The sequence below is a fragment of the Taeniopygia guttata genome, chromosome 4, assembly GCF_048771995.1.
Source record: "Taeniopygia guttata chromosome 4, bTaeGut7.mat, whole genome shotgun sequence".
Classification (NCBI taxonomy): domain Eukaryota; kingdom Metazoa; phylum Chordata; class Aves; order Passeriformes; family Estrildidae; genus Taeniopygia; species Taeniopygia guttata.
This window is the reverse complement of record NC_133028.1, coordinates 7,444,642-7,469,980: the sequence shown is the minus strand read 5'-3', so window position 1 is coordinate 7,469,980 and position 25,339 is coordinate 7,444,642. Positions and strand designations below refer to the sequence as shown.

The following is a 25,339-nucleotide window of genomic DNA, read 5'->3' as shown; positions in this document are numbered from 1 at the left end:
TTGATGCTAGTAGAGTGGATCCTGGCTTTTTCAGTGTCTCAGATACCTGGTGCTCTGAAAAACTTTCTAATTTTTGGTGTTATTCTTGCTGGTTTAATCTGAGTACATTGTATGGTTCAAGCATGCAATTCAGGCATGAAGGAATCTATTGTCTTCACATCTCTCTTGTGAATGAAATAGTTACTCCAGAGGAAGTAATGCAGAACAGTCTCTTGTCAGTTCTAGGTGCCTACCTGAGAACCCTGAAACCATGTTCTGTATGGAATGCACTAATTTTGTTTTACTGACTTTGATTAAGGTGGCACCCTTCTGTAGGTTAAACTTTAGTGTTCCAATGGGACACAAAATGACTAAATGTCGAGGTGTTGTTCAACGCTAGTTCTGTTACTTTTTAAAAAGTAATATTGGACCTGCAGTATGTCAGTTACTTTTAAATTCTCTGCGTTGTAACTTACTTAAACAGCTGAACTGCTTCCTTATTGATTTCAAGAGCCCAAAGCAGGTGAAGCATACCTTGAATGTGGTGGAATTTGTGCAAAGCACCTGCAATTCTCATGTATGCAGTTCCTTGTCCAGTAAGGATGTGTAACAGACATTAATCAAGCGGTTTTAGTTTCAAAACCGTAGCAGGTCCATTTAGAGTTCTTCCAACAATTAATTTTACTTTTATTTCACCTTCCTCTTAAATATGTGATATTCTTGAAAGGCAGATTTAAGATGTTGAAATGATGTTAACTCTCAGGAGAAGTGCATACTTAGCTTCCCTTTATTTTGTCTGGTTTGATGAAGCATTTGGGCCATGCAGTTTGTAGGAGAATCTGCTGAACCTGTGAACTGACAAAGTCATAATTTGTCACTAAACTGAGGCCTAATTGTGGTCCAATAATGACTAAGAGCCAGTAGCAGTGTTCAGTGACAAACATGTAGCAGCACCTTGTAATTTCCTGTCTTTTTACCAATAGTCACTGAAGGTTTTGGACCACAGACCTCTAATAGCAGAGAAGAGCATATTACTGCTTTTACACTGTGTGGAGTCTGTACAGGAGTGTGTTGGCTGTAAGGCTGTAATGTGTTTGTAGGTTTTGTTTTTTATTCCTCTCCTTATCTGGACTTACAATAAAGCATGAAAAAGAGCAAGTAGAGTGGAAAATGGCACATGATGTCTCATCAGTTGTTTCCTCCTTGGCCTTCTCCTGTTCCTCTCCTCCTTTTATCTGTCAAGTAATTGGTTTTGTAAGTGCTTTAGTTCTTACAGAAAATAGTTTCTGAGGACAGGTTCTGTTTGTACGCAATGGCACCCTGAAAAAGTGTGGAAATTGCATAGTGAGGTGTGGAACTAGTGAAGCAAGTGTGAATAAAAGTGTGCAAGTAGGTTGCTCCCTACTAAAAAGGATTCATGGAAGCAAATAATGGCTTCCTGACTAAAATGTGAACTTAAGATGCTAAAAAGTGTTTTTTTTTCTACTAGTGAAGGCAATTGCTAAATGTTACTAAGAGAAAAAGACTGCTGGTGATAGTTCTGGTATCACTGCTAGCACATTTAGGCTTTTTGGCAAGAAATTCAGGTTAATGCAGTGGTTTCTTCTAATAGTAGCAGCAGTTTGGAGCAATTCTCAAGTGATCTTGGCTGCACCTTTTGTTACTTTTGCTGGCACAAAGTTCTGTGACACCATGTGGTGAACCTCATTGTGAGCTGATTGAGGATTAAGACCAACTTTTTTTGCCTGGGTTAATGTAGTTAAACCTTATCAATTTTGTGATACCTTTTACTGTGCATCTGCACAAGTGTCTGGGCACAAGTAGATAAAATAGCTGGGGAAAAGCTATTCTGTTATACAGCTCATGAATGAGGGTTATAAAAGCAAAAAGAATAGCTCTTTCAAAGCTATGTACTGTGCAGCCGAACTGGGCACAAAGACAACACGTATAGGACATAGTACACTTTTTCATTTGTGTAAGCTGTGTGGTGACCAAGTACCTCTTTTATGTTGTAAAATACTGGCTGCAGCTTTTTACTGCTCTGTTAAATGACATGCTAATTTTCCAAGCTGGTGTAATTCAGCCTAGTGCATGCTCAAGTGATGTTGTACAGCTTTGTCCTGCACCTGCCTTCGGGAAAATGACTGGGTGGCTTGCTGTAGAAGCAGGAAGGTTGTCCCAAGCTTTTTTTCCTGTTTGGCTACTGTAGCTCACAAGGTAGTGTCCCTGGTTGCTCGACTCTACCTCACAAAAGAGGTGTGAAGTTCTCTGAGCACATTGTAGCTTTCATGGGTTGACAGCAGCATTAAATCAAACAGTTGGTCTCTAGTCCCTTGAACTCTCAGAACTTTCATAGAGCTCAAAATTAGATTTTTCTGTATTCTGACTAAACTTGTACCTTTTTCATATTGTTGTATAGAATCTCATGTTGGTTTGTGAAGTAAGATGACAGGGTGTGGTATTAAGTAGGAGACATAAGCACTGCTAGTCAAGGATTTGTGAAAGGAACAAGTTTCACTGTAAAACCCCTTCCAGGCATGTGGGGTCCATTATTTTTAATTTTTGAGGCTTATTTATATTGAAAGATGTAGAATCAGGTTAATGCAGTGGTTTCCTCAGAGGAAAAGCCACTGGTCAGACTACTTGGCTTAATCACTTCTTTGCATCCTGAGAAAAGGTCAGAGTGTTCCTCCTCACTATTTCATATCCAATCATATTTGGTAGAGAAATGGAGGTCTGGCATGGCCCATTTAAACTGAGTCACATCTGTATGGTGGTGGTTAAATTAGTATTTGAATGATAAACAATGGCTTCCCTGTGGTTTGGAAAGGATGCTGATAAATTGGAGGAACTCAAATATACTTGGAAACTGGAAAAAATGCCTTGAAATTAAAGCCATTAATTTTAAAAGTATGAAGATGAAGTTGTCATTCTGAGTATAATGAGGAGGGATAGCACAGGCTGTGAAGTCCTTAATGCAGTACATTGGAGTGTAGAAGAATAGCCAGAGTTATTTTTGTTGCAGTTGGCTTCTGCTAGCAAAGAACACTTGAAATTAGTGATGTAAATTATAACTAGTTGTCAGCCTCACTTGCACAGGTCTTCCACTCACTCAGTTCAGACTAGGTGTCTTTTCAAGTGAGTATTTTAATGAAAGAACAGCTATTAAGATTCAGAAAACCAACTGAAACTTGCAGCACTGTCCTAAATGTTTCCTTTCCTTTTGAACATGATCTCTCCAGCTGCACGATTCTATTTGTGAACAAGCATTTCAAAGTAGATCCACTTCTTGGCATGAAGCAAACAATTCTAACATCAGGTGAAACTTGTCGTTTCATTGTTTTTTGTGTCTAGCATAAAATATGCCATTATTTCCCTAATAAATTCTCCAGAGGTATGAGATCTCAGTAGATGTTTTAACATCTATTCAAAAAGCAGCAGTTGCAAAATGGATGTGTTTCCTCTTCAGGAAAGTGACCTTTGAATAATTTGGCCTTATTCTAAGATTTCCTTCACGCTGAGGGTAGCAGACTTCCCTGTCAAGGTTCTTAGCAATTGCAAGCTCTTTTCAGGTGTAATCACAAAATAAAGTATTAATTGAGGAAGCTTCATATAGCTCCTGGCACAAAGGAAATGAGTGTGGGGTGGTAGAGTATGGCCAGCCCAAGAGAGCTGATAAACCGGTTCAGTGCCCTGTTACAGTAATATCTAGTGGGACTTGTGCCATGTGCTATATAGATAAAAAATCCTCCCTCCTATAAAGAATTTGCCGCCTGACAGGGTCTTCTCAAGTTTGGGCTTCCAGATGTGGTTAAAATACACCAGCAGACGCTGTTTCCAAGTATTTTTGTTTCAGTTATAGAAAGCCAAGCATATATTGTAAAGGAGATTTGTTACTTACTGTCCTCTTAGTCACTCAACCCTTATTTCAGTGCCTTGAGCTTTTGCTGGAAATAGTGCAGCTTACTCTCCCTTTCAGCATGTGATGTCACATGTCATGTTCTTACACTTTTGGTCTGAATCTCCAAAGAATTAGCAAAGAATTTTTTTGTGACTTAGCAGGATTCTGTGTACAAGATCCCAAGTTGCAGAGGAGATATGTCTGCTTTGTCATGGAACTGAGCACTGACTTCTCCAGCACCTGGTCAGAAATAGCTGTAAGGATAAGGTTGCTCTCCGAGTTAGAGAACATTGCCGTTCTCTGAAGGACAAATAGTCTGTGTGTTTGTGATCCTGCTTGTTCCATGGTCCCCCGAGAAATGGATTCAGTGCTCTGCAGTTGTCAAAGATAAAGTAGTTTAGTCTCTCAACTGATGGACAAGGCTTTTTAAGGTGGTAGAAGTACAGTTAATCAAATAACTTGGACATTCATGAAGAGAACCTTGTTAAAGATGCATTTGCCTGAAAACTATAAAAACCAAGGAGGATTGTCCTTGAAGTTCTTTTCCTTATAAGCATTGAATATCTTGGCCTGTCTGAATAAATAGTTTTTAAGCATCTCTAGCTATCATGCCCGTATTAATTCATCTTGTGTTTTCATCTGGCTCAGGATAAATCAGCTGTAAGACTTTTTTGGCACAATTTTGTTACAAAGACATTTTCTGTAGCTACTGTATGATAGTTGAATAGGTTGGTATTGCCTTTTATTTGGGTAATGATGGAAGGGAAGAATTTGTTGGAAGACCTTATCTTTAAGTCTCTAATTTGTCCATTTCCCCTTCAGGGACAGCTGATATGTAATTACTGTTACCTTAGAGTGCTCCTGTGTTTCACATGAAGCGGGTACCTGATTGAAGTAAATGGGGGCAGTGGCTTTTTAAATGTGAATTCTATGGAATTGGCAAGTTGCAGATTTCAAATGGTTTGAATCTGATTAATTAACAGCAGATCCAATGGAGATTCAGCTTTGGGGTTCTGCTGTTTACTCAGAGTAGCTTCTTTAAAAGGAGGTTACAAATCCATCTACAGATATTTACAAAGTAAAAATGAAATGGTTTGTCTCATTTGCAGATGCCAATAAAAAGTGAGATTAAAAATCTCATTGCTGTCCTATCCTTTAAGCTGTTCTGTTAATTTCCTACCTGTGAAACAATACCACCAAGGGAATATTACCACAGCTCAGTGTTTGTCTCATGGGGCTCAAGGATATAAAGTTGTCACTAGCACTATGTGCTGCTGTACAGAAAAAAAAAAAGAAAAAGCTTTGTAGCTCAAGGATGTTTGTTTTAAAATTGACTTTGTATCTGGAAAGGAAGTGTATGTACAATGCTATCTTCTTCGGCTGTACACAGAGAACAATGTTCACATAAAGTGTGTTGCTGTTTTTTAAAGCAACCTTCCTCTCCATCCTGAGGTGGTGGTGGGGAGTGAATAATGACCCTTGGGTTGATGGAGCTATGAGCCACTTATTTATAGCTCCTTTATAGGATGCTGGATTTGCAAGGTCTGTGCTTTGTCTGAGAAATCTAGACCATTAAGAATGCCTTTGTAGTAATAGTTTTTTGTTAAATTAGTTACAAACTTGTCTTACTGTGTAGATGCTACTGATGAGGCTAAATTGAAGGCCTTTACACACAGACCTTGTTTTAAGCATGGCTGTTATGTTGTTTTCCACCAATAAGCTGAGATTTAAAAAGCAGTCAGTCTGCTAAAGATGTTTTGATGATAGGAAAGATATTTTTCAATGGCTTTTCTACCTTGAAGAAGTAAAAAAAATTCACCGCATTGATTATAAGAAAATGTAAAATACTAATAAAGCCTGATTTGGAGCAGTGTTCATGGTGGTGAACTTCAAGACCTTGTATATTTAATTTAGATAAAGCTATTCCTGTCCCTTAGTTGAAGATAAAGTGTTTTGCCTTCTAGCCTTAAGACTGAAAATGGAAACCCAACTGCCAGATTGTAATTTCCTCTGTGCTGAAATGAGAATTGGATCAAAGCTCTTTCATTAAGGATGAATTATCACTCTTAATTTTCCAGTTTATTCGCATGGGTGATGTTGTAACTCTTGAAACAGTTTGATACTTAGCAATAGATCAGAAAACATTACAAATAATTTGGTGCCAGAGGCTTATAAATCAAGATCAGCTGTTCAGGAATTTCTTCAAATTATATTGGAAAACCCCATCTTTTAAAGGCATTGTTAACTGCACATATAGGAAAACTAAAAACTGCATGCAGTTTCCTTGAAGTGAATGCTGACTCTTTCCACAGTTAAAACTTTTTTTTTCTGATTGATTTCAGTACTCATCTGAGAAGCTGAACAAAAGTGGCAGCTTGTTCCCTTTCGAAATCAATGGTAAGTTCTTCAGAAACCTTAGCTGTGTTTTACTGAGGTAATTGGTATAGCAAGCAGCCTTTCTTTTGTAAATAAGGTGAGGGGGATGGAGCATGCTGCTGTAGAGCCTGCTGGTTTAAGCTGGTCTTTGAACAATACTGGGAATAGCTGGTTGTTAGTTTTGTACTTGTGATCTGCTTTGCATAGTAAAAAGCCCTTGTAACACTTTTTTTTTGTTCAATATCTGCCTTGGTGTGCAGAAGCACACTAATGCTGTTTTTCACGTTTAACATCTTCAGATTCCTCAGCTAGTAGAGAAATCCTTGTACACCTTATAATATTCTATGCCACACAGACCATCCACCATGGTGCAAAACAAAAGTTGAAGTCCAGTGCCCTCACAGAAGTGTTATTTGCTTTTGTTCACCCTTGGTCCCATTAGAAGTTTCATCTAGCAAAAACAAGAGTTCCAGTTATTGATATGTGAACTCTGTACTGCCTTATTAAGGGGTGGAGTTGAAATTTTGCATTTTATGTTTTCTCTGAGCAAGGAGGGCTTTTATTTGCTCGGTGGGATTCCTCATAACCTGGTTTGTGAGAAGTTTCAAATGGTGCTTTGTCTAAGTATCACTATCAACTAGGCAGGTATCCTGGTTGGGAGTCTGTTATAGACCACCCAACCAGGATGAAGAGAGGCAGAGAAAATACTCTGTAAGCAGCTGGGAGAAGCCTCACAGCTGCTAGTCCTTGTTGTCGTGGGGGACTTCAATTTACCAGATGTCTGCTGGAAATACAATACAGCAGAGAGGAAGCAGTCCACGAGGTTCCTGGACTTCGTAGAAGAAAACTCCCTGATGCAGCTGATGAGTGAGCTGAGCCAGGGGAGATACCCTGCTGGTTTTAAACAGGGGAGGACTGGTGGTGATGTGGTGGTCAGAGGCTGCCTGGGGTGTTTGATCCTTGGAGAAGGAAAAAGGCAGGGATTAGGAGAACTGCCACCTTGAACTTCTGGAGGGCAGACTTCAGCCTTTGTAGGAGGCTGATTGGCAGAATCCCTTGGGAGCCAGTCCTGAATGACAAAGGAGTCCAGGAAGGCTGGATGTGCTTTAAGGAAATGTTAAAGGTGCAGGAGCAGGCTACCCCATGTGCTGGAAGATCAGCCAGTGGGGAAGATTACTGGCCTTGATTGAACAGAGAGCTTTGGCTGGAGCTCAAGGCTGAGGAAAAAAGCCGGGAGAGTTGACCTTTGGAGGGGAAGGGAACTCAGGAGGACTATAAGGATGTCAGGTTATGCAGGGAGACAATTGGAAGGGCCAGAGTTCAACAAGAAGCTAATCTGGCTACTGACATAAAACAATAAAAAATGTTTCTATAAATGCATCAGCAACAAAAGGAGGGCTAAGGAGAATCTTCATCCTTTTACTGGATGCAAGGAGGATATAGGGACAAAGGATGATGAAAAGCTGAGGTACTTAATGCCTTCTTTGGCACCAGAAGGGCCTGAAGGAGGATCTGGGAACAACAGGCCCTTCAGTCTGGACATTATGAAAGGCAGGTCCTGCTTGACCAACCCAATCTTCTCTAGCAAGGTGATCTGTCTTGTGCATGAGGGAAAGGCTTCTCCCAAATAACAGGTGACAGGACAAGAGGAAATGGCCTCAAATTGCACCAGGCCTAGATTGGATGTTAGGAAAAAGTTCTTCACTGGAAGGGTTGTCAAGTATGGAAACTGGCTGCCCAGGGCAGTGGTGGAGTCACCATCCCTGCAGGTATTTAAAATACATGTAGATGTGGCACCTGGGACATGATTTAGTGGTGGACTTGGCAGATTTAAGTTAATAGTGTCTCTGATCTTAGAGCTGTTTTCCAGACTAAATTATTAGGTACTTCTGCCATGTAAACAATGGAAACACAGATTCTTGACTTTTCTTTTTTTAATATTAAACTTTAAATAAAGTCTCCCAGCCTGGAAGAAAGCTTTCTAAGGATTTTTAAAAAAACAGGTGAGTCCCAGCTAGGAAATTTTCCTACAGTAGATGCTAGGAGTTTTATGCATTAGCTGGACCCCATTGTGTTGGCTCTTTTACTTGCATTGAATTATGGATGGTGCCTGCCTTGAAGAGCTTGCATGCTTAAGGCAAAGCACAGTATGTGGTTGTACCCATCTGAAAGAATGGAGGAGGAAGGACAGAGGAATTCTAATAAAACATGTTTGAATAGGCCAGCTGTCTGCACAGTTAAATGATTTTGAGACAATAGGGTGTTCTTTAAATAAGATCCAAATAAACAGGATAATCCATGACATACTTTGGGCATGGAACATGTACAACTATTTGGGTTTGCAAGTTTTAAAGCTACTCAGCAAGTCTTTTAGCTGTTTATTACTCTAAAACTTAGTTTAGAAAATCAACCATAAGAATATACTAGTATTGAATGTTTAGGCTCTATCTAGGTTCTTAAAATAGGTGTATGGGAATAAATAGGTATTTTAAATGTTCTTTCTTGAAAGCCAGGATAAGTGAAACTTATTGGGCTAATTGGTTTAAATTAGCAAATTTTCTAACCAAGCATGAAGCACTGTTAGCTGGCCAACAGTTTTGCTGCTTTTCAATTTGCAAATCCAAAGTCTGCTGTAGTTCTTCTTACACTTCATTGTATAATGTGGAGGAACAGCTGTAAAATGTGCAGAATGTTCTCAAAGAAATGCTTCACAAAAGAGTGAGAGGCTGCACTGGCAGACTGCTTTTAACCCAGCGTTGCCACTTCAGATGAGAAGTTGTGCACTATGTCTGCATTCACAGTAAGACTTGCAGGAGGCTCTTTAGGGATACTTTATTTTATGCATTAAATTAAGATTTTGAGTTTTTTCTTATAGTCAGAATGCAAGGTGGGAAGCAACAGTCTTCAGTCTGATTTAACTTTACACTGTTTCTAATTTCAAGTAAAGCTTTTCAGAGCAGAGAATGTGAACACCCTTTGGAAGTTTTCTTTAATAAGGTGTTTTTAATAGAAAAGCAAAAGAGCTAAATGAATAACAGCAGTCTGAAGTGATTATCCTGCTCTTGCATAAAAAAAAGTTCCCTGAAGGCTTCTCATGTTGATAATCTGTTTTGGTTGTACCTGAGGTTGTTCACAATTCTGTGATTTAATTGTGGTGTGTGCTGTGTGCTAGGAAACTGTCCTGTTCCTCACACACAAAATAATTGTAGTTATTCAGTGTAAAGGAAAAAGTATTAACAAGGTATATACATATTGGGATGCCTGGATTGGTTCCTGATTAAATACTTTGGTCTTTGTGGTTTTGAATTTCCTACTTTTTTTTTTGTGTGACATTTTGATTAGGAACTGGGTATTTATGGCTCATCCTTCTAAAGATGATTTTGATGGCTTTACATTAAACTGGGTTTAACACAAATTGTTCTTTTCTCCTTTCATCTTTCACCTATGTATATTTTTTTGCTTTCAGAAGACAGTCCTTGGAAAGCTTTAAATGGGGGTTACCCAATCCAGCCTGACACAACCAGGAATTCAGCTTACCCTTTCCCAGCGTGCCCGTTCAGCACCAGTGCTGCCAGCAATGGCAGCCTGCCGTGGCAGCAGGAGCCCTCCAACACGTCCATGGTGTCGGGATGGATAAGCGAGTTAAACCTGAACGAGAACTCGGGCCAGCCCCTGGCACCGCCCACCAAGCGCCACTGCAGGTCCCTGTCGGAGCCGGACGAGCTGGCTCGCTGCCGCTCTCCATGGAAGCCCGGCAGCTCCAAGGTTTGGACTCCTGTGTCAAAGAGACGCTGTAACAGCGGCGGCAGCGCGACCTTGCAGCGCTGCAACAGCCACGGAAGTGCCACCTTGCAGAGAAGCACAAGCATCAGCCTGCCACAAAACATCCTGTCCCTAAACAACGTCTTCACCATCACCAGCTTCAACACCTCTCCAGTACCCAGACCTTCCTCTGCCAGCAGCGGGTTTGTGGACAGCAGCGAGGGCAGCACGAGCTCCAGCACCCGCTGGAATTCCGGAGGCCCTTGTGACTTTAACCCAAGGCGCCGCCTGTCCCTCTCCCAGGAGCACATCACCGAGACCGGGAATCTCTTGCCTTCAGCCAGCAGCACTCCCACCTCCACACCCGAGCTCAGCCGGCGGCAGGGCCTGCTGAGGTGCCGCTCGCAGCCCTGCGTCCTGAACGAAAAGAAAAGCCGGCTGAAGCGCAGACGGGAGGAGGATGTACGATGGAACAGGCCATCGTTAGACTTTTTTAAAATGACGCGGGTGAGATTTTACTTTCCTCAGTGTGGGAAGGGAGCTCTTGCAGAAAGGTTGTTTCTAGATCAGCGGCACTAGTTTGTAGTTGTTGCAGGTTTGCTTGTGCCCTGTCTATCACCTTTGGCAGGAGAGCAAAGGTTGCTTGCACTGTGCCCTAAAGCAACTTAGATTTTGCCAGTGAAACTCAGTTCTTGAAGTCTATTCTACCTGATATAGAATGCTGAGAGCTCTGAAAAGATGCTTAAAAGCAAAAGCCACAGAAAAAATGGCTTGCTTTTTGAAAAGCAAGGAAGCCACGGGGAATAGAGTAGACATGGTAGCATAAAGTTGATACCACTGCGTTCCCCAATGCAATGATTTCTGAGTAATCTTACTGCAAATATGTTTGATTAAGCCTTCCCTTGGTTTGAGTAATTCTATGAAGCTGTATAAATTGATTAACTAAAGAAGCTGCAAATAAGCAGTTGGAAAGATAGTATTCAAATATGGCAACTACAGGTGTTCTAGCTCTGTGAAAGAGGTGTTTTACTCCAGAATTTCATTTAGTATTCTACTTCCCTCATGAGAGTAGAGGTGCTGATTCAAGAACTAGAGAACTTCAGTTCATGCCTATACTTTGTATGTAATACAAATGCATGTAACAGAACTCTTTTTTTTTTTTTTTTGGAGTTTCTTGGTCAACAGAGTTGAGTGCTACAATTCAAAATGTAAAACTGAATCTAACATTATGGCCAGAGAACACCTTGTGCTTGTGCATATAACCCTACTGTCTTCAGTAGATACCAGATTGGAAGGCTTGTGTGGTAGTTCTGTAGACTAGTGATGAGGAGGCAGTTTGCAAAAGTGGCAGTAAAATTGTAAGGAAGGGACATAGTTGTGCACCAGTGTCCCTCTGTGTGATGCACTGTGCAAAAGAAAAGCTGAATAGGATGCTGTGTTGGCTAAAACATGCAGTTTGTGGTACTCCAGTATTAGTAGGCTTTACATCAGAATACCAGTAAGATGGATGCTGGAACTGTCTGATGCTAACTAATTTATATCCACTTGGTTAAAAGTCTCTATGATGACAGCTGTCCTTCCCTTGTACTTTTGTGAAATTACTTCCTTATATCTTAAAGGCTTTTCCTCTTTAAAAATACAGTATTTTTGGTGAAGCTGTAGGGGTAAAGCAATCTGTTTAGCTACTGATAAGGTTGGTAACCAGTTCTGTTCTAGGTATGACTTAGTGTTCTGAGTTTTGGCTAAGATGCAATTTTACTAGTTAGCTAATCAGATCTTACCTGTTTCTTAGTGTTAATCACTGTTAGGATTAGTTTGCTAATCTAGACCAGAAGTATTATTGGATTTGCCTTTCAACTGCCTGTGTGGTCTACTGCATGTTTCTTTATGTAAAATTTAAAACCTGCCCCTTTTTTTGGCTAGGCTTGATGCTTGCATTCTTCAAGCTCTGGAGGTGAGATGCAATATCTCAGGCTACTGAATAGCTTCATTTGCTCAGATCTTATGCCTTTTAAATAATCCATGCAGCAGTATGTATGGAGGAAAGCTGTCATAGCCTATGTCTATAGGAAGGTTTTTGGCTATTAAGAGTTGCTGCAGAATTGTATGTGACACTAATATTTAGCCAGTCTTGACTACTTTTTCCTGTAAGACTATTTTGAAGTGATAATTTCTTGATAAAATGAATAGTTTATTCTGCAGTGTCAAGACCTGATGTTTTCTTTCCAGATATTTCAGTAGAATCTTCCTATTAAGATACTACTGTGTTCTTAATCAAAGGCACAAACTATGGCTTGGAAATACATCAATTTCCAAACATGCTAAACTTTAATGAAAGCATCTGTTAAAAAATGAGGCAAGTACTGGAAACATTTGAAGTAAAATTAAGTTTCCAAGAAGTATCCGATTTTTTTAGAATCTCAGCTTGCTTACCCATTTTATTAAGTCTTCGTATCTTACCTTTTCTGCATGCCCCAAATCCTGGCAGATGTATATGCTTTGAAACTCACATTGCGGTCTTAAGTGAAAATACTGCTGTGCAAAATATCATGAGCTAATACTACAGAAGGCTTGTTTTGAAGTGTCATACAAGGTGTTCTTTATCTGCATAGAGCTCAGTGAAGATTAGGGCTACCATTAGGGGAAGTTCAGTAAGACCTTCCTTTCATGTATCTTGATGGCTCCTTATTGTTTCCAAAAATACTTTTTCTGTGATTTCAAATTCACTTCCAAGTCAGTTTATGAAAACAAGCACTTTTAAGGATTTTTGTTTTAAGCTTTACTGCAAATATTTTTATGTTATCAAATCTTTCTAAAAAAGTCAACTTACCAAGTAGCTGCTCAAAACCAGGTCAGCAGTTAGATTATACTGCTTGTGGAGAACTTAAGAGGGGTCAAATATGGTTTATGATAGACCCAAAGGTGGTATATTAGAGCCCACAACTGCTTGAAGATGAAAGTTTTGGGGCTGCAGACATTTCTGCCAATGCTCTGGTGTCCTGAGAGACTTACACAAACACCTGCTAAAGCTGCAGAAGGGCTTCTCAGCAAGGAATTCTCTCAAATCAGTATTTATGAGCAGTAAACTTATTTACTTCAGCTTGAAGCAAGGGCTCTTATATCTGAATGAAGATCTTGAATAGTTGTGGCCTGGTGAAGCTTTAGAGGCAGAAGGGGATGAAAACTGTTTTGGTTTGATGTGTTTTATTTTAATTTTTGTTTTGGGTTTTTTTTTCATTACTGAACTGTTTTTTTTGGTAGTTGAGTTCTGCAAATGTACTTGTTGGTTGTTGCTTCAGTCCCTATTAATTTGATAAATATTAGTGCTAGAAAATCAAAAGTCTAATTTTGAAAGCAAAGTTTCCAGTGTCATTGGTTTTTAAGTTCAGAAATCATTGTTGAGAAAATTCAGATTATTTATTTATGCCAGTTCCTGGCTTCGTCCTTCCACTGTTACATCTTTATTCTGATTTCCACTTTTATTTAGAAAAGGTAAAAAAATTGGGCAGCTCTGAATACCATAAAGTGTTTATTTCTATGTACTTTGACTTTGTTTTATTCTTCCACAGACCTTCACACTTTACTGCATTCCCTCTCTGGTTTAGGTTTTCATGCCCTCTTGGGAAGGAATATGCCATATCTTCAATTCTCATGGAAAATGCTGCATTAATACCCAGTAAAGTGAGTGATTCATGTATCTAGAAGGAGATTGAAGTGTTCAGGCAGATTGCTGCACACGCCTGCTCAGCTCTCACAGTGCTAAATTCAGGAAGGATCTTTTTCTGGACTAGAAGCTGAAAATTCATACTTGTGAAACATCAGACCTTCTAGGACATGAAGACAGCTGTAAAAACAAGTAGAAAAGACTGTAAGAAAAGATAACAAAAGCAATAGCTGTTTCCAGCCCCTGAAGGCTCAAAATGACTTTCTCCATTCAGTTTTGTGTGCAAGGAGAGCTGTAGGAGTTGTAGCCCAGCAGAACTGTGCTGGCTGTGCCCGCTGAGCGTTGGTTCACAAGCACCCAAGTGAGAAGCTGGCTGCAGCGAGCAGTGCCAGCTGCCCCCATGGCAGCAGACATCCCGTCACCCTGTGCTGTGGGGTGGCCAAGAGCCTCTCTGGGCTTGTGCTCTCCTGCAGCAAATCTGCTCTGTCTCAGAGGCTGCCACAGAATGAGTCAAGGTGGTGTTTAGACTGCTAACTGCAGTATGAGGAGAGAAATGTTTCTTTTCTGAAGTGGAAACTGCCGAGTTTTTTCCAGTGTTCTGCTTCATGAGTTATGACAGTTGATCCCGAGGTGCGACAAGGAAAGAGCAGCCAAGAGGTTGCACATGTTTTTTGGTGTGTAAGCAAGTTTTACTTGTGACAGTGAGATTTAATTCTGTTTTAGATCAAACAACACACTGTAGTTTGAAGTCTTTCTGGTATTCAACATTCTTGTGTTACTCCTCCCCCAGTGTGGTGGCGTGAGGTTCCAGAAAGTAATAATCCTGGTAGCATACTTTAAAATCCCAAACTATTTGTGTTTTCTGTGAAGTGGTGCTTGGTCTGTTTTAATAGTTAATACCAAATACCTGCCTTTATCCACATAAGTAATAGTTTCAACTACTGAATTCAACTACTGAACTACTGGGGCACCTCGTGCATTAATTAATGTTAGACTGATAAGACAATATAATGGAGAGTTTTAAGGGTCTCTAAACAGTCAACTCAGGGTCTGAAGCTGTAATTTCCTAGTACAAGGTGCTTCTTTTCTTAGAAGTGCTTGAAAGTCATCTGGATTTTATACTACTGGATTTTCTTGGTAGTGAGAGAGATCCTAAGTGCCACACCAGGTCAGGTCAAAGCTGCAGCTGGCACCCTGCCCAGCCAGAACAGCTGCTTAGAGGGATGCAGGAACAATGAATGTGCAATGTGATACTTCCTCCAGCATGGCCTGGCTCCTGCCAGTGTGCATCCTGGGGGGTTTCAGAGTGTGCATCAGTGGTTCAAACTCTGACAACTACCGATAGAGCTATTTTCTATTGATAATCAAATTTTTAAATCCCTCAAATTGGACCTCCATGGTGTTATGGAGCAGTTTAATTTTTGTAGACGTTGCTTCATCACATGCAATGCCTGAATGCTTGATTGATTTAGTATTTCTTGAAGTTTCAGCTTGCCAACAGGCAAAACACTTGGATAACTTAAAGTAAATGGAGCTAAAATTGCTTTATGACTACTGCCTTTATGCTGCAGATAGCAGTGGTGTAATGGCTCTATATAGGAATGAGGGCTTCTCGCAGGGTGAGTGTGAACAAATGAGTCAAATAAGTCAACTTTGACCAAAACAGCAAAATTACTATGACTTACACATGAGAACAAGCAGCAGGACTACTTGGTAGTGATTTCAAACAACAGCAGTTGGTTGAAACAGCAGTTTAAAATCATGAACAAAGCAGAGGTGAATGTTGGGGGTGGATGTGTGTCCCTGAAGGGTGGGAAGAGAAGGCAGTACTTAATAAAGGGCAGAGCGCATCAGAGCAGTGTTGCAACTGAACTTGGGTCAGGTGGCTGCTGCTTTTATTACAGAGACTTTCCTGGTAACTCCTGACCGCTGTTGTGCAACCTCTGCATCCACTTACTTGTTTCACTTTTGTGTGGACCAGTTTGTAAAAGCCATTGTGAATAGATACAAGGGTGAGCTGTAATACTGATTATTTTATTTAGGTACATATGCCAGGGTAACAAAAATGTCTTTGCAGTCAGAGCTACCAGGCAGTGGCTGGGTTTTGCTCTTTGAGGTCACTGTAGTGGTTAGTATGGGGACAGGTTTATGCATTAGCCATACTGGACCTCACTAAGTTTAAGCAAAATAAATGTGGAACCATTCTTCTTGATTCCTTGAATTCTTGTTGTGATTAGTGTAGTGAAGGAGCTGCTCCCTTTTGTTAAGCTCTCTCCCAGGTTGCTGGTTTAGCATGTATAAGATAAAGAAGTGCTATCAAGTCCCTCACTAAGCTCACAGGGTGCCTGCCCTGTGAGTCAGGGCTGCACTGGCTGAAGTAGGTTAAGTGCTGGCTCATGAAGTTCATTCACATTGTGTTCTGGAAATAGTAAACATGTTGCTTTAAATAGCTTGAGATGCTTATGTAAAGCTTGTCTCTCGTGGCCTCCTGTCTAAATGGGAGCAAACAGGTTATTTGGGGTAGATGTAATTTCTGCTTGTGGAGTCAGCAAAGGCTGTTCTGTGCCCTGCGCACGAGTGCAGTGTGATTTGGGGAAGGTCTTTAATTATGACTGCAGCACGTAATCACTTAAGCTCTCGTGATTCTCTTGCAAGATGTACTACAGCATCTCTTGGTCAGAATGTAGGTCTGGTTTTTCTATCTGTGTCTGACATGTTGCAGGTCAGTGGTGCACTGATGGTGCAACACTGCTCGGATGAAATAGGTGGTCATGTCCTTGCACTATATGTGGGTGTCTTATATTGCAGGGCACCCTCAATGCCCTTGGGTTTTGGAATATGGTTTGTGGAAAATACAATACAGATGAGTAGTATGTACAGAAGGATTGAGCTGGGGTTGATTTGGATCAATAAAATGGTGGCAAATACAGATGTATAACAGTAGTAGTTTCCCCTTGTATAAGACTGAGACCAAAAAGAACAGCCATGAATGAAGCAATTGAGCCAGGAACAGCATTCTAGTTGTTTTTTGAAAGTTAAATATCTATTACCAGGGGAGCCTTTAACTTCACATTTGAAAAATAGAACTAATCCTTGCCTACCTTTACTTTGAAAAACACTTTGGGGATTTGTTGGGCTTTGTTTTTCTTCCTGTAATCGTAATTTCTGTAAGTGATCATAAACCAAGAAAGCAAAAGATAACATTATTTGTATTTAAAATATCAACATTATATCAAAATTGCCCAGCTAAGTAAAACAGTGTTTTAAAACCATTTTGTGTCATTCTAGGCATAAACATAATTTATAGCTGGAAATAAATTGTGGGCAGTGGACCACAAGGAGAATTTTTCTCCTCTTTGCCCATGCAGCGTCCCCCTGTGTGCAAGATGCTTAATACTTCAATATTTCAGTGTGGCTTTCTTTGAGTAATCTTGTCTTGGAGGACAAATGTCTAAATGAAAATGAATACAGTAAGGTCCTTGCAGGTTTTCTAAACTTCAGTCAAGATAAACTCCTGCTATGCCTGCAGGAGTTTGAACAATAAAGTGCAAGTCGGCTTCAATGTGCTAGAGATTGGTCAAGCTATATTTGTTTGACATAAATCAGTTAAGAGGCAGGAGAATTGCTGAGATCAGAAAGAAATTCTCTTTGGCGAGGAACAGGTAGGAAAGGTAAGAGCAGTTTCCAGACATGCCTCCTCATGTGGCATTTACTTCTTGAGCAAACTTCAGTGATGGCTGGTGGCAGTCTCAGCACCACTCACTGCTGGAAAAGCACAGATATTCCTGAGCTCTGCACCTCTCTGCACAACAGATGTCTAATAAATTTCCAAGTATCTTGACTTAGACTGTATGTTAAATTTGCCTCTGTGAAGTTAAGCAATATGCATCTGCTATGTACTGTGATGAAACCTCCCATAATCTCAAATAAAAAATTGTGTACAGCAGTTTGAATCAAATTTTGTGTGAGTAGCTATTTACATTTGGCTATCAATCTGTAAAACACAATCGTGGAAATCATGGCTGAGGAAAGATGTCCTAAATCATCCTGTCTCATTCTCTGTTTGTGCATGCTTACTTCCCACAATATATATTTTTCTAGTATTTGGTCCACTGTAGCCTTTCAAATGCCTCCAGGGATGTGGTTTCCTTAGCAGATAAAAGAGTCTTTTGTGGGAAGCAGAGGCAGTTTTGCCTAAGCTATAAAAGTTATTCAGACTCACTTAAGATAGTGTCATGTATTTTTGGATCTCTTTCCTTCTGTCATGATTATATTTCATGGAAATAGAACTTTTAATCTTTCTAGTCCTCTAGTTAATAAAAACATGTGAGATGTCTTAGTCTCCATTTGAAAACAACTTCTGCAGGAGCAAGAGGAGGAATAGCAGATATTAAATGTGGTATCTAGAGCCTGGGATCCTGTGTTCAGCTATACTTCTCTGCTTTGTGAAAAATTTATGAATGACTCTGCTTTTTTGGCCTGGATTTTTTTTTTTTCATGAGTTAGAGAATTACACATGAGCAGGAGTTATTGCTCTAAGAAAAAATAGCCAGGGATGAGAGCTTCTTGCAAAGCTTCAAGGACTTGAGTAGTACCAGCTGAGGTGTTCATCTAGATCTCCATTTCCAGTCAAACATTTAGACTATTCCTTTCCCTAAGAGTTAGGTTTCTTAATTTAAACCTCTTCAAAGCACTCCAGTAAAATAGGTTAATGAAATGAATATTGTGTAGAAATTGATGAACCTTTTTAATCATCTTAAGCTTTATTTACCCTACTTATATAAGGGTTTATACAGATGCTACTTTTTATGTTGAAGTAGTTATGTTAGAAATACTCAACTGCTGGTTTCAAAACTAAAAATAAATTCTTTAACATGTATTGCATCAGAATAAAAAGCCTATAAATTGGCTTAAGCTCCAAATATTTAAAAAAAACCCCAAACAACCAACACAACAACTTTCATATCACAACTTTTTTTTATGCTATTATAAATCAGTATAGCATTCTTCTAAATTTCTTAATCATAGGTAGCAGCTAGTGCTTGTCTCTTGCTGTGTCCATTGTTTGAGCAGGAGCTTGTTTAAATAACAGCAGTATATTCAGGGGGGTATGAAACTGTTTTTAGAGTATGCATTTGTGGCATAAGTAGTTGGCTTAAGCTTAAAGACAGCTTTTTAACCTTGTCAAAAGTCTGTATTTTTCATTGGGTGTTATGTTACTATCTGACAATCAGTTTTGAGTTGGATTTTGTCATTTCAGGCATAGTTGTATGGCTCTTTCATCTTTCTAATCCTAAATAGATGAACTGCACATCTGTTGTGTGAAAGTAACGTAGGAGGTCTCTAAATTTTTCTATTTCAAGAGTGACTTTGTTAACATCAGTTAAAAGGCTTATCTATAATTACACAGTTCCTATTAACACTGTGGTTCAGTGTTAATAGGAACTGTTCAAAACTGATGTTCATTTTCCATCCCTTCCCAGATGGTTTTTAATGTGACACGTGTTAAAATCTTTATTTTTAAAACTGGGTATTATACTTAATAACTAGTAAAGCAACACAGCAAAATTAAGCTTTAATTTTTTAAATAAGGCACTCTACCAGGTGAAAACAGAAGTACTCTTGTACAAAGAGCTGAAAATTTTGACTAAAATGTGTGGCACCAGTGCCTGAGGACAATACTTGTGCCATGGCTGATTTTAAAGAGGAGCTTTCTCTGCTGCTGGGGAGGTGCAGAGACTTAAGTGTGGTTTTTAGTTCTTTAATGTGTTGTGACAAATTTTTGTGGAAGTGAGAAGAACAGTTTCTTAAAATGAAGAATGGTATCTAATCCAATACATTTTTTTTCAGAAGGAGGCAAACATTGTATAAACCTTCCAACATCTGCCTATAAGAAAGGCAGGACAGGTCATAACTTAATTTGACAGTGAATCTTGTAGGACTTAAGATCCCAGATGGTGTTAATGGTGTGTAGCTACTGAACTGACGTGTCTGAGCTTTTCATGTACAACCTGTGGGCTCTATCCAAGTAACATGTAACTCAGCTCAAAGTGGATTTAATTGTCAGAGACGCTGCCCTGTGGAATTTACTTTGCCTTTGAACAGTCTGTGCACCTTTATGGGCTGCAGTACATGTGTAGATGGTGTAAATTCTAAGGGCTTCCTGGCAGAGCAGTGCTGCCTTTAGAGTGTAGTTATTGCAAAGGGGAGACGTAGGAGACTCTAGCAGCAGATGGAGTGATGAGTTTGGGTGCTCTATGCTTGATAGTATAGCATCAATTAAACTGAGAAGGATGCTTGAGTTTCAAGGTTTTTAGCATTTTTGATTTTCCTTAAAAAGATTTTTAAACTCAAGTAGAAGCATCTGATAGCAATTAATGTTTGCTCTATCAATTTCTTGAACTTAACAGTTCAGATAATTCTACAATTGAATCAAGCTAGAGAAAAGGGCATGTGTAATTAGATATGAAATGAGATGTTGAAGCTACTGCTTCTCAACTTCCTCCCAGTTCTTTTTGAATCTTGGATGTAATTGAGGCTGCCCCTGCCCCATCCAATAAAGTGTTTATTGGGAACTTGAATTAATTTTTTCAGGTAAGATCTATAGGTGGAAAAAAAGTAACTTAATTTGTATCCTTTTTTGTTCTGAATTACAGACCTTCGTTACTTGCTGCTTTAGTTTTCTTGTATTTTATGTAGATGAAGATGTCTAACTGTGAAACACTTCACAACCTCTGTGTAATTTTAAGTTGGGCTCTCCAACTACTTGAATTTTTGTTGTTTAAGGATGTTCTTAAGCAAATGGCAGTGTGCAAGGCACTGGTATAAGGCATTATCTTCCCCGAAGCTGTGTTTACCTGTGGTCACTCTGCAGCATGTTAATGTCATACATGCTTTGAAATTATGGAGGGTTTGATTCTGGAAACCACTTTAGCATTTGTTTTTTCCCTTCCTCACTCCCCTCCCTTTGCCACCCCTGTGGTTTGAGTTTTGTATGAGGAGGACTCAGAGGAAGGGAAGCTGAATTCCTTTTCCTTGTTTTCATCTTTCAAATACAATGGTGATTACAATGTCCGTATGAAACAGGCATTATATTTTGGTAATAATGTTTTGTCGCAAAGTGAGTGAGTCATCTTCTGACTACCAGGCTTCAGAATATGACAGTCCTTAAGAACTTTCCATATGAGGAAGCAATAACAGATTTGTGGGATGGCTAATGAATCATGGATAATTAGTGTCCTGGTCCTGCTAAGCTTTGGCATTTGACAGGTATTTTTACTTTCAGTGGGGTGGTTTAGAGAAACATTCTCTACCCAGTTAATAATTTGATCTAACATGTGAAACCTTTAAATGCTAGCTTTTTATATCATGGTACAAAAACAATATGAACTGATCTCACAGGTTTACCTTCTGGGTTTATTTCCTTAGCTCTTGTGAGTATATTTTAGGGCATCACAGATTAAGCTGTGATCTATTAAAATTGAACTGTAGTCTATTAAAAAGTAATTATTGTTATAGTGAGGGGGAGACAAGTGATATATTTTGCATGTATTGGTGTGCATGTAGTGCTAGCTTCATACTGATTTGGATGAGATGGAGCATCCTTGATATATCAAAGACTATGTATTTTTAGCTTAGTTCAAATTACTACAAATAATTACTGCAGTAAGCTAGAGGTTTCCATTGCCAGTATTTGGCTTCTTCTGAGAATAGCCTGGGGCACTTCATCATCAGAGCTCACACTTGTGGGAGAGTCCAGCCATAGCATTTGGTATCTGCTGAACATCAGTGGTCTCCAAATCCCTGCTATTTCAGTGTATCTGATGTTATTTGTGTATAGCTCTGTGCCTGGTACAAAACTAGTGAAATTCCTTTGGTTATTGATGATTTTTTGACACTAGAGCTGTTAGTCTTTCTACCTTGTCCAAGGAACAGCCATTTTTGAGAAGGAAGGCCTTTCAAAATTGGTGTTGTAGAACAGGAAAGCTTTTCCTAAGAGCTCCAGGATGCATCTGAGGTTTCTTGTATAGACTTATGGGAGCAACTGTTCATATTGATGACAGATCCTTCAGGCAGGACCAGCAGGTCCTGTCCCAGTACCTTCAGCTTCTACAAGGCTCGAATTTAAATATGCTTTTAATTTTTCCAGTCCTCTTTTAGTAAATAGGTCCAATTAACTGAGACTTGATGTACTCTAGGATCAATGTAAATACCTGAGTATTAATCTGCAGTTTGCAAAGTTGTTGGAGATAATGTCAGACTTCAATTTGATGCTTTTACCTCTTTCTGCCATGAACAAGATGGTTATCTAGGTAGCTTAAATAAGGGGAGGGAAGAGGGTTGGGAATTGCTATTCATCTAGGTCTCCATTTCAGATGTATCTGAACTTGGCTAATCCAGATCTTGTGTAATTCCCCCTTCATTATGATGAAAAAAGGTCCTTTACTTATAGATGTAATTTCTAATTAATGAAGTCCTTAATTCTTTAGAAAAAGCATTTTTAAGTTTAGCAGTGTTAGAGGGGGAACATATTTTTTCCAGTCTTGCTCCTTAAAATGGTCTTGCTGTCATGAACAGATTTAAGTTTTCTGTGCTGAAACATAACTGATAACTACATGCCAAACTGGAGTTACATGGGTCATAAAGTTTGTCAAGAAGTGGCCTTGTGGGTTTCTTCTAACCACAGCAGAGTATTTTCTTGACTTAGTTATTTTTCAAAGACAGATTACTGTTTCTCTTACCTTAAACATTGTTGCCTGAAGGAGTTATTCTGGTTTGACACAGAGTTTGGAGAACCTTGAGTCTCTGCCCCTGATACTGTTGAATTTGGATGCTATTCTGCCCAGCTGTGTTCTTAAAAAAAGTAAGATTCTTGAACTTGAAAAGCTCCTTCAGTAACAGGCCTTGAAAAAGGAAACCTTTGTCTGCACATAAAGCTTTTTCCTCTACATGGTACAAACCTAAAGTATGGAACTGTTCTACAGGGAGTCAATATTTTTTTTTTCAGATGGCATTTAAGCATCCTTAAAAAATGCATGTTTGTGTTTACTGAGAATTGGCAACCCAGCATGATGTCTGCTGGCTGATTTCACATGGTCTAAAACTTTTTTCCTCCTAAATGTTGCCAGCTTCTTTCCCTATTACTGTATCTGTGTGTTCCTGTGTGTGCTTCTGTTTTATGAGGATGTTATGGACTATTACTTGCTGTTGTAAGCTCTTTCTTTTGCAGAAAGGACAGCAGAACTGAATGTTGGAAGTGATTCTTTTGTCTGTTACTGTGTGAGAGCAGGACATGTGCAGAATTAAATAGTTTACACAGCTTGCCACTCCTCAGGTTCTGCTTCATGTACATTGCTGTTCTGCGAGTCCCTTTGGCTTTGTTCTCAGTTATTTTTGCAGCTCTGCTGCTTTCTGTTTAGGGATTTTTTTTTTTTTTTTCAGGTTCTTTGGTCTGGTGTCAAAATCCTATTTAGATCCTTGTAGAGAAACATTGTCCAGAAACCAGCTGTCCTTCATGGTGCTGAGCATCACTAAGTCCTGCTCCACTTCCATTATGGCAGTAGGGAATATTCTATGACTTGTAACAGAAAGATACAGTGGAACTGAGTTCTGCTGATCCTTTTGTGTGGTGGCATGACCCACAGTTAGTCCTGTATAAATACACTGAGCTGTTCTTAGGCTACTGCAGAAGCTGTCTTCTACAAAACATTCCCTGACTAGGTAGGCTTGGGATCCAGTGACCCTGATGTGTGCTGGATGTTGTAGCCATGGTGTATTTGGGAGCCAGGGCTGAGAGTATCCAGCATCTGTGAAGCCATGGAAGCTCATTCGAACATCTCCCTGTCCCCTCTTTGCTCTCAGGATCACAGGACATCCTTCTGCTAATGTGATCAACTCTTTTTATGGCTTCTACTTGTATTTTTTGTAGTGAATCTGCTTCTGCAATCCATGACTGTGGTTTTGAATCTTTAACATTACCCTATTAAATTGAAATCCACTTAGCATAGTTCTGGCTTTTTCTGTCTTAATACATAGTCTGAAAAATATGAAGACCTCTGGGGAACTGTGAAACAAGTTGTATGTGTGGCAGCAGCAGCTAGAGGATGGTGGCAAAAGGGTGAAAACTGCCCAAAAGGTCTGCTCCCAAGCAGAATTTGAGGGATATCTTTCTTCTTTTTCATTGCCACTATTAGCAGTTTGGTAGTCTGGAAGTTAGTGCCTTAAAGCTAAATAAAGCATGCTAGTGTACTTGAGGAGGGGCTGCCAGAGTTTGAGGGGGAAGGAAGGAGTGTCCTCTGCAACCTTTTTAGTGTATGCTCTAGGTCTATGAATAGCTCTCAGTGCCTGTCTTTTCCAATTATTAATTCCCTGAGCAGTGCTATTTGTAAAGCTGATGTTCTTGAGGTGGCCTTTGGTTTCAAATGTCTGTTTAGGCATAAATGCTATTTTTTTTCTTCAGGAATGAGTCTACTGATACATGCTGAATCTTCTACTTTAGGAGTTCCTCATACACCTGTGAAATAACTTCAGTTAAGATTCCGGTTCTCCTGACTAGTGATGAAACCAAGTGCCAGTTACACGAAGCAAAAATCAATATACTGCCATGTTCACTGCAAGTAATAGTGGCAATATGAGGTGTTTCTCTGTCCTGCAGTGTAACTTGTGGGAGTAGCAGGAACTGTGACCTAAATAGAAAGGAGATTCAAACTAGTGCTACAACATATTGTCTGCAGAGTGTAACAAGTGACAGGTTTGGGACACTTTGAGTTTCTCCTCTGTTTATCCAAAAACAAAACAACACAACGTTTTTTTTGCTTTGATATCTTACAGGAGATGTTGCAAGTAGTACTGCTTGGCTGATTTAGCTGCTGTCATACTGGGGTGTTTTTTTTCTTCTGTTGTGATGAAGTCTTTCCCTTGCTGTGAAACAGACTTCATCATGTCTTCCATGGGGGATCAGTTGATCTATATTCATTCAGACTGAGGGTCAAGTCCAGTTTAGTAATGATACTATGGTTTGTAATGCATATTAGTGGCTTTACCTTTGGGTTACAGCAGAAATAACTTCATCCTTGAAGTTCATGTTTGGAAACTGTAAACCAAAGGATTACAGAGAGGAAATGAAGGAGGGGCAGGATGTTGAAATGCATTTTTAGTGAACAGTTGTACTTGTAATAACCTCTAATCTGTAAGAACAAACCTCAGTGGAACTGTTACTGAGCTATGAGTGCTGCTGTTAACTCCCTCTGCTTTAAACCTCCTTCCCTGTCTACATGTCAATTCCAAAGCAGTCATATTTAAATTCTCTAATGTGACTACTTCTGAGGGTTTTTTCTTCTCCATCTGAAAAGGTTTTGTGTATACAGAGTAAAGCTACTTTGACCCTTCTCTGGCCAGCTTGTGGTCATAATATTTTTTCTGTGACCTATTTAAATATGTCCTGAGATTTATGATAAATGTTCTTGTGTAATGTTCCCCACCCTGCTAGTTTCTCTTCCTTAACCTTCTTCACTTACATACTGTGAAAGCATCAATTTCCAAGAAGTACTGTCAGAGGTATAGCCAAGCTGAAGTCTCTGTTGAGAGAGTATTACACAGGTTCCTGGGCTTCAATATCCTATAAAAATCAAGTGACTATCACAGAAGTTACCGTGGTT

At 39.6% G+C, this 25,339-nt stretch overlaps 1 protein-coding gene across 3 annotated transcripts in view; it reads left to right on the top strand.

The window, feature by feature from the left end:
* FAM53A (family with sequence similarity 53 member A) overlaps positions 1 to 25,339 on the top strand; it is a 69,829-nt gene that overhangs the window by 21,316 nt on the left and 23,174 nt on the right. For 2 of the 3 annotated variants that reach the window (XM_002198437.7, XM_030270544.4), the window contains exons 3-4: positions 6,223 to 6,277; positions 9,723 to 10,525. In XM_002198437.7, the coding sequence (XP_002198473.2) occupies positions 6,223 to 6,277; positions 9,723 to 10,525 (858 nt within the window). The remainder of the gene's footprint in view (positions 1 to 6,222; positions 6,278 to 9,722; positions 10,526 to 25,339) is intronic. The other variant, XM_012573662.5, reaches the window with a different exon arrangement.